The 15,956-nt window shown below is 40.9% G+C and overlaps 1 protein-coding gene across 1 annotated transcript; it reads left to right on the forward strand.

The window, feature by feature from the left end:
- Nucleotides 1–429: 429 nt before the first annotated feature.
- Nucleotides 430–15,280, forward strand: LOC141221655 (protein spinster homolog 1-like). The gene is made up of 15 exons (XM_073666551.1): nucleotides 430–637; nucleotides 810–875; nucleotides 1,126–1,262; nucleotides 1,611–1,762; nucleotides 2,463–2,532; nucleotides 3,150–3,289; nucleotides 3,382–3,534; nucleotides 3,708–3,897; nucleotides 4,106–4,171; nucleotides 4,849–4,947; nucleotides 6,224–6,395; nucleotides 8,793–8,809; nucleotides 13,035–13,138; nucleotides 13,262–13,519; nucleotides 15,157–15,280. Exons 1-15 carry the CDS (start codon nucleotides 430–432, stop codon nucleotides 15,278–15,280), a joined length of 1,956 nt encoding a protein of 651 aa, XP_073522652.1.
- Nucleotides 15,281–15,956: the final 676 nt, after the last annotated feature.

Genomic DNA, 15,956 nt, shown 5'->3' on the forward strand with positions numbered 1-15,956 from the left:
CATTTTCCCGAAGTCCACCGCAGTGAAAACGATGGGCAGTGCGGGGGCTCCACTGACATTTTCTGGAAGCCTGGTGCCCGAAGCAGCCTCGCATCGCTGACCACCCCCACCTCCCAGTCTGGGGCCCACAGCATCGCCCCACCACCTTCAACTTCCTGCAGCAGTGACCCTGACTCCTGGGACCCTGCTCTACCGCAGATACCCCCCCAGCCCGGTAAGCTACAATTGGATTATAAATCGCACCCCCATTTTCCCCCCAAATTTGGGAGAACAAAAAGTGAGTCTTATAATCTGAAAAATACATATATATATATATATATATATATATGCTTGTTTTTTTTCTCTTTATTTTTGAAATCTTTACTGAGACTAATGCAATATTTTTACCGTCTTGTGTTTTTCTCCAGTGTTTGCAGGGCTCTGTTGAACATGGCATCTCTCTTCAATTCCACCCCAAAAATGCCACTTCTATTAGAAGATGTGGAAAAAGGAAAAGACCAGCAAGATGAGGATGAAAACTGCGAAGAACAGGACCTGCACGCCCGGACTGGAGTCTCCATAGTCCGCTCTTTCATTATTGTAGGCGTTCTAACCTTCATCAATCTGGTCACCTTCATAGCTGCCTTCACTTTCGTAGGTAAGTAGGCGTAAACCGGCTTATGTCGGGGGCAAGGTGTATAAGGCCCAAAACTGGAAAAAAAGAAGAAAATCTTCATGGCCAACGAGAAGGCTCGTTAGCTGCTGTGATGTCTATTCCTGCACTTCTCTAATTACAATAATCATTCGTGTTCTTCTTTTTGTTCTGGCAGGAGCGATTTCTTACCTACAAAGCGCATTTAAAATGGACGACAGCAAATCCGGCCTTATAAGCTTAGGTAAACTTTTAACATAAAATCCTATTCTATAGGTCACTTGTGAGGACGGCTGGAATCTCGTGACATCATAAGGTTCCAATTTTGTAACGTTCACATGATGGCCGCCTTTATAGTTACCAAAAATGCAAACAGTGATGAGGACGGGAGAAGTGTTTTCAGTGCAACAGTTTAAATAATCCTCAAATATAAATAAATATATGTTAAAGAAATCATTTCTATTAACTGTGACCTCTTGTTTTTCCCCTTCTAGTATTCACGATCAGCAGTGTCCTGTTTGGTCAAATCTATGGATACCTGGGTGACCGCTGGAACAGAAAATACATCATGTGTGCAGGGATGTCCTTCTGGTCGGCCATCATTCTCTGCAAGTCCTACATTCCCAATGAGGTAACTGATCTAATTGGTAGAAGCATAAAGACTTAAGGCTCATGCAGACGTCTGTGGATCTCGGTGCCATCATGGACAATAATGCACGGACTGGCCGCGGGTCTTCCGACCCGAGCATCGCTATCACGCTGTCAGAGATCGGACCGGGATCCACCGACGTCTGCATGAGCCCTAAAGCCTCTCACTTGTTTGTATGTAGATCAGTATTTTGCATTAGTATTTGCAAGACAAAAGTGAGAGCGGGTCCAAAATTAGGAAAAGTTTATAATTTTTCCATTACCGTATTTCTTTAGGTGTCTTAGAAAACTTTCATAAATGGTCACTGAATATTTTTTTGTGTTTTCACAGTATTTTACAGTTTTTCTCCTAATTAATGGACTGTCTGGAGCTGCAGAGGCAAGTTTTAAAATAACTGCCCCCTCCATCATTGCCGACGTCTTCGTGGGAGATCGGCGCAGCCGCGCGCTTAACTTGTATTACTTAGCAGCACCCTTTGGCTGGTGAGTGTAGATCTATTTATTGTTTTAAGGAGGGAATCATAGCCAAACTGTCTAAGAGTAAGTCCGACAAGGCGGATTTGCTGTGGACTTTTTTCGGTACGGATTTTGCTCTACAGATGCATGTACAATACATATGGATGGCGTTTCAAAAACCCCTCCGCAAGTAATGATCATGGTGTCGCAACACGTAGGGGGAGGATCAGCAGTGAACCAGCAAACATTTCTGGAATTGCTGCAGATTTCTAGGAAATTGATTCAAGACTCTAAATGGAAATATTTTTTCAGCAATGTCAAGACTTTCCCTAACAGAAAACTGCACTGATTGCTATGGGCAAAAAAGTTTTCTGCTAGACAGTTTGACTTTTAGCACTTATGACAAGAGCTCCTCAAAGAATGTGAAGACTCAGAATGATCTTACACTTTTTATTGTTTTTTTATAAATCATTTAAATGGACATAGGAAATGTTGTAATATATCTTATCAGGAAATATACTTATTTCCCTTCATTAATTCACTGATAAAAATCCATCTTCAGTGACAAGACAGATTGTAGCTTTATGCGGCATGGGGTAACAGTTGCTGCTCATAGAAGTCTATGGAGGGGGTGGAGTAGGAAGGAGGAGCCGGAAAAAGGCACTCAAAAATGTATATGTTTATATGTGTGCAGAAATTATGACAACTTTGTTTTTGTTTTTTACAGTGGCCTTGGTTACATCATTGGGTCTAAAGTGACAAGTGCATTTGGTGGCGCCTGGCAATGGGCCTTCCGGGTAAGTAATAGGTCTGAGGGATCTTGTGGACAAACTGTGAATCTTAATTATAATTCCTGAATCGTATTAAAGGGAATCTGGCAGTATGTTTTTCCATTTGATCTGAGAGCAGGGGCCCTGTAGGGGCAGAGCACCTGATTCCAGCGATGTGTCACTTACTGCTCCTTGTAGATGCTTTAAAAAAAAAAATCACTGTTTTATTAGCAGGAGATTATGACGAGGGGACTAGTTGTCTCGTGCCATGTAGTCCTCCTGTTCTGTGTAACCCCGACCCCACCACTGATTGGTGGCTTTCTGCCTATGTACAGTGTGCACAGAAAAATCTACCAATCAGTGGTGTAGGCAGGGTATACAGAGCTCAGCATTCAGAGTACTGCTAGATCTGCAGCAGAGAAAACTGGGATTTTATCAATACTTCACCAAGCACACCAGCAAGTGACACATCGCTGGAATCGGGGTCTCTGTCCCTGCATTATGCTGCTCTCAGATGCGCAGCAAACACCTCGTCGCAGATCCCCTTTAATGGAACCAGTTCCACAACAGTCTGTGCTCATGTCCTTTTTGTGATGAAACCTCTGTATATGTGATATGTGATGTCTCCTTCTTCATCTACACAGATCATCTCTGCTCTGGGCCTGGTAGGAGTCCTGCTCATGGCTGCATTTGTAAAAGAACCGTCCAGAGGAGCTGCAGAGGAAAAGAACAAACCACTGAGCTTCAAAGGATGGCTTATGGATGCCAACCAACTGCGTAAAAAGTAGGTGTCTTCTGTGCATTGATTTATGTCACTGATCTCCCCCGTGACTTCTGCGTCATTTACAAGTTTTTTACCCTTTTCTCTCTCTGCAGCCGAAGTCTTCTGTTTTCTACTCTTGGGACTATTATGGTAAAATTTGTGGCAGCTGCATTCGGCTTCTGGGCTGTTACTTTCCTGAAGCGTGCCCGGGCTCTCATGCTACAGAAGGCGCCATATCAGACTCAACTATCCAACTATGATGACAGGTACAAGTTTAGCAAACTTTAATTTGACATTCACTGGTGGGAATTTAATTCCCCCTATGACCGTTTTCTCTCTAAAAAAAAATATTTATATTTCAAATTATTATTATATCAAATTATTTATATTTCATTTCTTCAAGCTACTTTACTAATCTCTTTACCGCTTTTCTTTGCAGTCTGATTTTCGGAGGACTTACGGTCATCTCTGGCATCCTTGGAGTTGGAACAGGGGCGGAGATAGCCAAGAGATGCAGGAAGTACAACCCTCGTGCTGACCCTATAGTTTGTGCGGTTGGATTGCTGGGCTCCGCCATTTTCCTGCTGTTGGCTATTATTCTTGCAGACATCAGCCTTGTGGCCACTTATGTAAGTACCTGGAGTACAGATTGCTTTCATCCCCTTACTGGGTCTCGGCTATAGGACCGAGCAGTAGAAATCATAGACTATGGCGGGGGCTGTCTATGAATGTACGGAGACTGGGGTGGATGAATGGATTATAAAGACAAAACCTATGGGGGATAGGAAAGCGTGCAAGACACAAATGTTTATATGTATTGTTCTTTACTCTCTGCAGGTGTTTATATTCATCGGGACCATATTTCTGAGCCTGAACTTTTCAGTTTCAACTGATATCCGCCTGGTGAGTGGAGAAAAGCGCTAAACTTATCATAGCTATAATTATATGTATGTAGTCAGTCTCTATGTTCTGTTTTTACCCATCAAATGCCCCATAATCCTGGCTGTGCCCAAGCGTCTGTTGGGTAATTCCCAACTAAAAATAAACCTGGCGCAAGATGATTAAAAACTTCTTTAGTAAAATCTCAGTCCACAACATGTCTGGGCTTCTTATCTATCCTGGCTGATTGTGCATTTAAAGGGGTTGTCCACTACTTTCACATTGATGCCCTACCCGTAGGATATGGCATCAATGTAGGATGGCCGGGGTCCCGCACGCGGCACCCCCGGCGATCAGCAGTTATTGGTATCTGCAGCGGCTGCCACCGGCCGGAGGGGCTTACCTGCGGTGTTTGGCCGTCAAGTTATAGTGGTCACCGCGGTGTACTGCACATCCACCTCCTATTCAATTGACTTGAATAGGTAAGGACTTCCGGCTGGTGGCAGCCGCCGCCGGCACCGATAACTGCTGATCGGAAGGGATGCCGCATGCGGGACCCCGGCCGATCATACATTGATGCCCTATCCATAGTGGACAACTTCTTTAACTTAGGCTTCAAGTATGTTCACTTTGTCCATGTTCTCTTGTCTCGTTGGGTTCAGTGACTCCTTCTGCTCATTCAGAATATTCTCTTGTTTCAGTATGTGGTTTCTCCCGCAAGGCGATCAACAGCACAGGCGTTATCGATGGCGGGGTCCCACCTGCTGGGGGAAGCTGGAAGCTCCTATTTCATCGGGCTAGTAAGTAGCTGTTACATATTCTCACATCACTTTAGGGCTACATTCACACATCTGTTTCCATTTGTACATTGTCGCAAAACAGACCATTTTTCTCTTGTGTCATCTGTTTTTTTAAAAAGTGAAGGTGGTAGACTGTCCAAACTTTATTTATCCATTGACTCTTAATAATGGATCAATGAAAAATGGATGAAACACAGATGGAAAACTGAAGTACAAAGTATATCATCCTTTCTCCATCCATTTTTAACAGATTCCTATAGACTAGAAATAGTAACCCCAGTTTTAATTTTTATTTCATAAATCAATAGTACAGTACACATGAAAATAAGAAACGTTGGAATATATCTTTTCAGAGAAATCTGCTTCTTTCTCCTCTCGAACTGATCGTTTATTCTCAAAGTTCTCACTGTATTCAGTGAAGCATTACTGGGATAGGAGATGACAGTTGGTGCTTATAACATTCTATGGAGAGGAAAGAGGGAGGAGCTAGAGGCAGGCTCCCCCCATGTACATAGAATCTGATCAACAGCAATTGTCATCTCCTATCTCAGTAATGTAAAAATCTGTCTTCACTGATTACAGATTTTATCTGTGAATTAAGAATGTTATAAATTAATGGAGGAAAAATAAGCAGATTTATCTGATAAGATCTACCACAAAGTTGCTTATTTTCACGTGTACTGTATTGATTTTATAACGACAGTTACTCTTTACTGGCCAAGTCTGATCCGCAGAACGGATGAGAATAGGACATGCTCTGTCACAGAGGAGTTTTTAAAACTCGCTGTAGCCTATTCATAACATACTTAAAAGGGTTCACCGGGACTATTTGATTTTTTTTACTATGGGCTAACAGGCAAGTCGTTGCTAAATACCTGCCTGTAGTGCCCGGGACCGATCTCTGCCAACACCCGCGATTCAGTGGCCTCCCCTGATATCACGTTGACAGAGCAGCATCTTCTCTTCCGCTCTGTTGACGGGGTGGCAGAACTCCAAAGACAAGATGTCCTGGAGTTACGTCACAGATTATCTGCTGAAGAAGGATGTCACAAGTGTCCTGTCCCCAGACAATGTGTAGTACTGGAGCTGCGGATACTGGAAGCATTGCTGTTCATAGTTTGGAGGAGCCGCTATCTGCAGTGAGGCACCTTCTCTTTCTATGATCACCAGATTTCATTGGTATCCATTGACTGCTGTCAGCATAAACGTGTCCAGTCAATTATGTTTTTTTACTTTCATTAACCATACATAATTATTTATCTCGTCTCATCTTCAGATATCCGACCGCATCAAAAGTTACAATCCAGACTCGGCTCTTTCGAACTTCCGCAGTCTGCAGTACGCCCTCATGGTTTGCCCCTTTGTGCTGGTTTTCGGAGGAGGATTCTTTTTCGCATGCGCCCTCTTTGTTGAAAATGATCGTAAGAAGGCAGAGACAGAGTCTGAAGGTACGTGCAGAAATAAGTTAATTATCCGATCATATCTCTTACAGAATTGGATTAGCATTAGCTCCATAATTAGTAAATGTAATACCCAGCATCTGTATAATACATCCATCCCCATAACAAAGCTCCATAACATAACATTAACAAAGCTGCATAACATAACATTAACAAAGCTGCAATTAACTTATTATTATGACATAAATAGTTTTATCCTAAGGCTATGTGCCCACGATGCAGAAATGCTCAGGATTTTTCCTGAGCGTTTCTGCATCTCCCCTGGCAGAAAAAACGCATGCGGATTGTACATGCGGATTGTACATGCGGATTGTACATGCGTTTTTCTGCCAGGGACATGCGGATGTGAAGCGTTCTTCACATGCATTTCCGCATGCGGGTTGATAAGCGCTTTCCAAGCGATTTTAGCATCACTTGGAAAGTGCTTGACAACTTGGTCACACTATATAAATCCATGCAAACGGCATGGATTTATATAGTGTGACCCCAAAGAATGGTTAAAAATAAAAAAATAAATATATACTTACCTTCCGATGGCCCCGGCAGTCTTGCTTCACTCCGTCCTGGCTGCCGGCAGATCGCGGTACACTGAAGGACCTGCCAACGTCAGCATCGCGTGACCCGTCACATGGCTATGACGTCAGCGCAGGTCCTTCAGTCCACCGCGATCTGCCGGCATGGGAGGACGAGCGCACCGCGGCCCGCCGGAAGGTAAGTATAACATATATTTTTTATTTTATTCTTTTTTTTACAGGTACTATGGCACCTGGGTGTGGATGTCTCCTCTCCTCCACACCCGGGTACCATCCCCACAATGGAACGCATACATCTACATATACAGTGATGCGGAGTCCATGCGGTCTAATGCAAGTCAATGGCGGAGAAAACTCAGCGCTTCCGCAAAATAATTGGTAGTGCTGCTTTTTTTATGCAATGATAATCCGCAGCGGAAATTTCTGCAGCATGTGCACAGCACATACGGATTATCATTGGGGAACATGGCAGACCTTCTACCATGCGTTTTTTAAGCGTTTCTGCAGCGTTTTTGCCGCTGCGGAAACGCTTAAAAAACGCATCGTGGGCACACAGCCTAAGTGTGACCCTACCCTACTGATATGGGGCTGATTATATGACATAAATTGTATTTGAAAAAATCTGCTATGTCTTTTTGGTGGAATCTACTTTTAAGAGAACCTGTCACTCGCCATAAATATACATTTATTTTAACCCGGTATAAATGCTGCTATTCTCCTGAATACGGCATTGTTTGTCTCTTGTTCTCAAATCTCCTTGTTCCTGATAGGTCTCCCTGCTCCCTATACATTTATCCACTATTTTAGCCAACTGGCCGTTGTCATCAAGATGTTTCTCAAAAAGAGAAGTTTTTGAGGGTCACGCCCACTTGGCAAAAATAAATACAAATACTAGATTTACATAAAGGGAAAAGGGGGCAATTTCTCAGGAAATTAGAATCTTGAGGAACAAAGGATGAACAATGCCAGATTCAGGAGAACAACAGGATTTACAACGGGTAAAAAATGGTAAATGTCAGATCATCTCGTTCAATTGTTTTTACTTAACATTTACAAAAAAAATAACATTAAGAAGGAATATAAATTGGGGAGGGGAAAAAGGAGTAATGGGGTAACAATGGGAAGTTACAGGAGAGAAAGTAAAGGCAAGGCTAGTCATTATTATTAGTAATAAACAACTATTATAACTTTGACCATAATATGTGTAAACAATTAGTTTGGTATATATCCGGTATTGTTTGTTTATACAACTATTTTAGTTTTTAAGTTTTGGGTTTAGCCTGAGTAAAAAAAAACTCTTCCACTATGGCATTCATCTAACTAAATATCAGCTACAACATTTTTTCACTAATCGCAAAGTTGAACTTTAATATTGTGCGTTGATGCCTTTCCATTACTTCTAATATTGATGGAGGAATTATTTGCTTCCATTTTGTTGCGATTAAATGTTTAATCACCAAAAAGATATGACAAGAGATATGTTGAAATTTGGGTGGGATTTCTTCTAGACCTTGTGATAATAATATTAATTGTGGTGTAAGTGGAATATTGGGTTTAGAAATTCATAGGAGTAAGTTCAAAGTTTCTTTCCATAATTCCTTTATGGACAACTCCAAAATATGTGTAAAATGTCTCCCGGTTTAGCACAACCTCTCCAGCATAGAGGAGGTTGGGAAGGAAATGCTCTGCGGGGTCTCATTGGAGTAAAGGAGCACCGCAGCATAATGTTATAGTGCGTCTCTTGGAAACACGTAGTGGCACAATATGTCAGGTTTAATGCTTTACTGTACATGTAGATAATCCTTCTGTATCATTTTATATCAAATAATTTAATTTTATTTCATCTTTATAGACTTTGTCCTGAAGGAGGTAATATCTACAGCTCCATAAATTAGAACTTTTTAAAGCTGGACCTGAGGAAAAATGAAAGGTAAGATAAGATGGGAATAGTCAACTTTAACTTTTTTAATTTTTGGTAATGAGAATATATAATTTGAGAATATAATTTGAGTGGGTTTTCAGATCCTATTATTTCAGAGTTAGAATTTTTAGTTTCTTTCCAGGCCAGGTATCTCTTCTTAGAACTATTCAATCCTTTTACAAGAGGAGATAAAATATTAAGTACCAATTTTATTTTTTTAAGGGGATGAGTGATAATACCAGATGGGAAATATATTAGTTATACAACCATATAAATCATCGTATAAAACTGTACACTTGTTAAACTACGTTTTGCTTCTTTTGTTGGAGACAGTGGCTCCAGCTTTGCGGCACGAATCATCACGTTGTACATTCAATGTCCGTTCCGGCTATGACAACTTGCTGGAGGTCCTAGATTCATTGGGGATCTGCAGGGGTTTGTCTGACATCTTTAAGTTCCTGGATGTCTTTTAATGTTTTAGAAATACTTGATCTTTTACTAAAGCTAAAATAGTGGGGAGAAGATCCTTTACAGTAAAAATAGTTCTATTTAGATCTAGCTTTATTAACGCTACATAATCAATAATTTATTTTTTAATTTAAATTTATAGATTTAAAAAATTGCACTCATGTACTTCTTAGATATCCATGAAATGCTTAGTGCCGGCCAATATGAAACATTCTGGGTTTAGGAGTCCAGTGGGTGGTCTCAGATCTCACATAGTGATTGTCAGCCCCCTCTATATGAATGGGGGGTACAGTCCTAAACTAAGAATAAGCCAATATCACTTATCTTAAATCTTTTCTCACAAGGCTAGAAATCAGTAACCAGGAGTACATTGCCTGCCGTTTATATATGATATCCAGTTGTTTCATCTTCAGTCATATTTATTATTTCTACAGATCACTATTCCGGAGAGAGGCCTGATTGTGATCCGTCAATGAACAAAGAATCCAGCTGGATGTGACGACTCTTCCACAAGGCGAAAACAAGTCAGAAAAAAGAGACAGATTCCGGGCTCGGTCTCTGTTCTCGCATACGACATTTACTGGACTTTCCGCAGTCAGATGAACTCACGGAATAAAGTGAGGTTCCTGCTGCATCAAGAGGCAGATTCCGGGCTCGGTCTCTGTTCTCACTTCTGGATACGACATTTACTGGACTTTCCGCAGTCAGATGAACTCACGGAATAAAGTGAGCTTCCTGCTGCATAAGGAGACAGATTCCGGGCTCGGTCTCTGTTCTCGTCCTATCATGATTAGTGCCACATTGAAGACTATTGGGCAACACGGTGGCTCAGTGGTTAGCACTGTTGCTTTGCAGCGTTCGGGTCCAAACCCAACCAAAGAGAACAACTGCATGGAGTTTGTATGCTCTCCCCGTGTTCGCGTGGGTTTCCTCCGGGTTCTCCGGTTTCCTCCCACACTCCAAAGACATACTGATAGGAAATTGATAAATAAATAATTAAATATTATTTCAACTATTATTGAAAATTCTTATATTTGACTCCTTGAATGAAGCTAATAGTCAGTGTATGATAACATATCTGAGCCTCTGTATGGGTCTTCACAGTGCTTAATAGAGGCAACTGGGGGTCAACCCAACAAATCATAGGAGCCTCAGGTCTGGTCAATGATTCCTCCCCAGGTCCACACATTGCATTCCATGTCCTGAGCTCACGTATGTGATCAGTCCTCCATTATGGTAAATGGAAAATATAGAAACAACCAATCAAAAGTCTAACACCTTACTGCCCTATGACATACTATTACATAATGGGCACATGGGATTAAACATGAACTGTGCTATTTTCATGGTAGTCGTGCTGTGCAGGCTTAGCAGCTGAGCCCGCACTTCAAGGAGAGTTGGCTGCAACTGCCGACTTTGGTGTTAGCACCTATCCCGACAGTTTAACCCTTTAGATGATGCGGTCAATAGCGACCACCGCATCAATATGGTGGACAGAAGGAAGGGGCCCCCTCTGTACCTTCATTATTACCCCCATGTTACAATCACGGTGTATCGATGGTTATCATGGCAAGCTGAGACCTAACAACAGCCTCTGGGTCTATCAGCAATGGAAGCTTGTTGAAAAAAAGAAGGATCGCTTCACTGTACCAAACTTTTAGGGTGCTCTGAAGAAATAGGTAGTATAGATATCAAAAAAGAACTTCGGCACTCCAATATGTATGCAAAAAATTGGTTTTTATTAGCAGAATTCCCCTTAAATGAAAAGCAGGCCAACGTTTCGACCTAACATGGTCTTTCTCAGGGCCTATGCTAAACATCAAAAGAATATATCCCATCAACATTTGTATATAAACAGAAAATAAGGAAAAACAAAATATACACATACATCTACTTATAAATGATGTGGAATAACCCACAAAAGATTGTGAAATAAATTTGTAAGGTACAGTAGAATATGCAAATAGCGTGCGTTTTTTTAAAAAAATGTTTATATATGTATATAAATTCAAGAATAATGATATAGTAGGAGACCTCATGCTGCCACAAGAATATAAAGTATATATATATATATATATATATATATATATATATATATATATATATATATATATACAGTACAGACCAAAAGTTTGGACACACCTTCTCATTTAAAGATTGTTCTGTATTTTCATGACTATGAAAATTGTACATTCACACTGAAGGCATCAAAACTATGAATTAACACATGTGGAATTATATACTTAACAAAAAAGTATGAAACAACTGAAAATATGTCTTATATTCTAGGTTCTTCAAAGTAGCCACCTTTTGCTTTGATGACTGCTTTGCACACTCTTGGCATTCTATTGATGAGCTTCAAGAGGTAGTCACCGGAAATGGTTTTCACTTCACAGGTGTGCCCTGTCAGGTTTAATAAGTGGGATTTCTTGCCTTATAAATGGGGTTGGGACCATCAGTTGTGTTGTGCAGAAGTCAGGTGGATACACAGCTCATAGTCCTACTGAATAGTCCTAAATAATCAGTAACATGAAATATATTCAATTATTATAAAATGACAAACAATCTAGTCACCCATACTGAAAGCCCAGTGAATGACCCACAACTTAAAACTTTAATCAGTAGCATAGAATTATCCGCTAAACCCTGGTTTATTATCCTATCCAATAGACACTGGACAGAGTGAGTTTTATGTCATATAGGTAGAGGGATTTTTGGGGGGGATATAGGAATTTTTTATTCATATTGTGCTTCATACTCCCTATTAAGTCCTTTCGGAGTGAGGATCTGTAGCGTATGTATCCAGTATAGCTCACGTTTTTTGAGGTTTTGAATCCGGTTGCCCCCCCCCGTCTATTTGGCGGAATGTGATCAATTACTTGATACCTTAGTTGTGAAATGTTGTGGGACATAGCTAGAAAATGTGCTGGTATAGGTAACATCATGCGTCCACAACGAATTGTTGATTTGTGTTGTGAAATGCGGTCTCGGATATGTTGGGTGGTCTCACCAACATACGCGAGACCGCATGGACACTTAATTAGATACACCACATACGTGGAATCACAAGAGAAATATTCTTTAATAGAATAACGTTTGCCAGAATGAGGATGTGTAAAAGTGTCATCCTTAGTAATATTTGAACACTGTAAACATCCTAGACACGGGAAAGTTCCCCTCCGGGGGGTGGCCAAGGTGCGTTGGATTGGTCCCTTATTTGTGGATCCCATGTCAGCTCTAACCAAATGGTCGCGAATGTTTCGGGATCTTTTATGACATAGTAGGGGGACATCAGTAAATTCCTCTATATCCGGATAAGATTGCTCTAACAGGGACCAATATTTTTTAATGCACTTGAATATCTGTCCCCCAAAGGGGTGATAGGTGTTCACGAAAGTCAGTTGTGAGTTATTATTCCGTCGTGAAGTAGGTTGGGTGACCTGGTTCAAGATATGTGATGGGTAAAGACCATGTTAGGTGGAAACGGACTGCTTTTCATTTATGGGGAATTCTGCTAATAAAAACCAATTTTTTGCATCCATATTGGAGTGCCGAAGTTCTTTTTTGATATCTATACTACCTATTTCTTCAGAGCACCCTAAAAGTTTGATACAGTGAAGCGATCCTTCTTTTTTTCAATTGACTGTTTCTTGGGATTACGCTCCTGTGGCTTCAATGTCGTTCACAACCTTTGCCTTTAATCAGGAAGAAGCAAGTGGAATACTTGCACATGTCACAACTCCCGTTACATTTCTCCACACCCCCACTGAGGAAGTACGCATAAGGGACCTAGAGAAGGAACAAAGGAGGTATACCGCTTTGGATCTACACTGCGTTACTCTCGCAGAATATCACAAAACACAACGAATTCCACGAGGATTAAGAGTCAACCTACGTCCTACTCTATTTAATGATAACTCTGATTATTGCAGTAAGTTCGAGGGGATCCTCAACAAATGCTCAATGGACATTATTGTGTTGACAATTGATTTTCTCCAGAAGGAAATAACCAATCTACATACTAGGATTGCCTCTACTGAGCAACAATTGAGTAATACGATTTCATCTGAAGAATTTACAACACTGAAAAACAAAGTGGACAAAACCATTTCTGAATATCGCAACGAACTCCAGATCCAGAAAAAATCTAAATTTCTATGTGACGCTGAAAACTACCTCAATAATCAAGTGTATAGATGGCGGTCTTCAGATCAAGGCAGAAGCAGCAGATCATACAGGCGAGGATACAACTCTTCTCCAGGCCGACACTCCTCTACAGACAGCAAACGAGGTACCTATCAACCAAATTATTTTTTGGATCAACGCAGAAACCGTCCACCAAGAATAAGACGAGGCGGGGGAGGCGATCGACAGACAGACAACGCTCGGATGACAACTCGTTCTCGGGTAGGACTAACATCGTGTATAACATCTTCTCACAATCCTTAGCACCGGCCGAATTAGACCTATTGCAAAAAGGTCTTTCATTTAGCCCTACACCTGCCTTTGATACATTCCAACTGGAGCAAGAACTACAACGCTTTTATAGAACCTTAAGATTGAAAGTCCATTTTTCCTCTGGTAGGGGGCTTACTACTGATCCTCCAGGTGCCTCTCAGAGCAGCCAGAATGATGGAATGTTCTCTTTACATGGCTTGAAACTGCGTATTCCTAGCCATTTCCAACCGCCTTGTACATATTATCATGTAGAGACATATATTGACTTGGTCCAGAAAGACATTAATGAAGTCCTACAAGCCATAAAGAGAGGCGATCTGCATAACAAAAATAACCTCAACCCTGAGGAAAGTATGGCCCTCTCCTCATTGAAAAAAAGGAAAGAACTTATTGTAAAACCAGCTGATAAGGGGGGAGCAATTGTTATTATGGACCGGTCTTATTATATATCAGAGATATACACTCAATTGAATGATACTGAAACGTATCTACCTATAACACGTAACCCCACCACAGAGGTAGCTAATTTAATTAAAAATTTAGTCTCACATCATTCTCAGAGAGGCACAATCGATTCCAAACTGTCAGAATTTTTGGTCAATCCAAACCCAATAATGCCGGTATTTTATACCTTACCCAAAATACACAAGAATCTATGGGCACCACCCGGGAGACCTATTGTAGCCTCTACAGATTCTATTTTGTCACCCTTGGCTATTACATTAGAAAAAATTTTAACACCCCATATTCAGAAGATTACCTCATACCTTAAGGACACTACCCATTTTTTGACATGCATAAGAGAATTAGGACCAATCCCTACTAACAGCATCCTAACAACAATGGATGTCAACAGTCTCTATACTAGTATCAATCACCAGTAGGGCATTTGTGCCACAATAAAATTTGTAAGAGCCCATACTACATTCTCAGCCGATCAGATTGACTTTTGCAGTGATTTATTAACTTTGATCCTCACCAAAAATTTTTTCATGTTTGAAGATCGTTTTTTCTTTCAAAAGAGGGGTACGGCGATGGGCTCCAATGTGGCACCCCCCTATGCCAATATCTTCATGGGGAATTTTGAGATAGATCATGTATATACTCACCCTCTGTTTGAAAAGCATGTGCTATGCTGGAGACGTTTTATTGACGATATTTTCTTTATTTGGACTGGCACAAGACAAAACTTAAAAACTTTTTTTGATGACCTTAACAGCAAAGTTACTAATCTGACATTTACCATACACCAAGACCCACATTCCATACGTTTTTTGGACACACGGATTACACTCGTTGACACAGGATATCTAGTCAGTGACTTATACACAAAACCAACAGATAAAAACAGTCTATTGTTGTATTCCAGTTCTCACCCGGGCCATATTAAAAGGTCATTACCAAAATCACAACATAATAGGGTGGATCGAATAGTGTCTACTGCAGATTCTAAAAAAATTAGACATGAGGAGATGAACGACAAATTTCGATAGAGGGGTTACCCATCACATATCTTGAACCAGGTCACCCAACCTACTTCACGACGGAATAATAACTCACGACTGACTTTCGTGAACACCTATCACCCCTTTGGGGGACAGATATTCAAGTGCATTAAAAATATTGGTCCCTGTTACGGCAATCTTATCCGGATATAGAGAAATTTACCGATGTCCCCCTACTATGTCATAAAAGATCCCGAAACATTCGCGACCATTTGGTTAGAGCCGACGTGGGATCTACAAATAAGGGACCAATCCAACGCACCTTGGCCACCCCCCGGAGGGGAACTTTCCCGTGTCTAGGATGTTTACAGTGTTCAAATATTACTAAGGTTGACACTGGAAGTGCATTGAGGTGAAGGGTGCATTGCTGGAAAAGGGAAAAAAAAAAAAACTCTTTAAATATCTTAGTTTGCGAGTGTGAACGAGCTGCGTGAGTCCGGAGCGTAAGTGCGAACGAAAGTAAGTGTGTGACTTGTTTTTCAGTGACTTTGTATTCAGGGAGTTTGGAAGGGAGGACTTTGGACTGAATTGCTGACTGTATTTCATTAATTCTTTACTTTACTTTTTACTTAACATTCTGTATATTGCAATCCCCATTAGGAAATGAGCTCCATTATTGACAATGCTATCCAGTGTACATCTTGCCACATGTATGTATTCCTTG

The sequence above is a fragment of the Phyllobates terribilis genome, unplaced genomic scaffold (genome assembly GCF_046119375.1).
Source record: "Phyllobates terribilis strain yellow unplaced genomic scaffold, ASM4611937v1 Scaffold_326__1_contigs__length_2130411, whole genome shotgun sequence".
NCBI classification, from domain to species: domain Eukaryota; kingdom Metazoa; phylum Chordata; class Amphibia; order Anura; family Dendrobatidae; genus Phyllobates; species Phyllobates terribilis.

Coding starts and splice junctions, on each gene's coding strand:
- LOC141221655 (XM_073666551.1), top strand. CDS start 430: ATGGCATCTCTCTTCAATTCCACCCCAAAAATGCCACTTCTATTAGAA. Junction 638..809: donor AGCTGCCTTCACTTTCGTAG/GTAAGTAGGCGT, acceptor TTGTTCTGGCAG/GAGCGATTTCTTACCTACAA. Junction 13,520..15,156: donor AACTACCTCAATAATCAAGT/GTATAGATGGCG, acceptor GTTGTATTCCAG/TTCTCACCCGGGCCATATTA.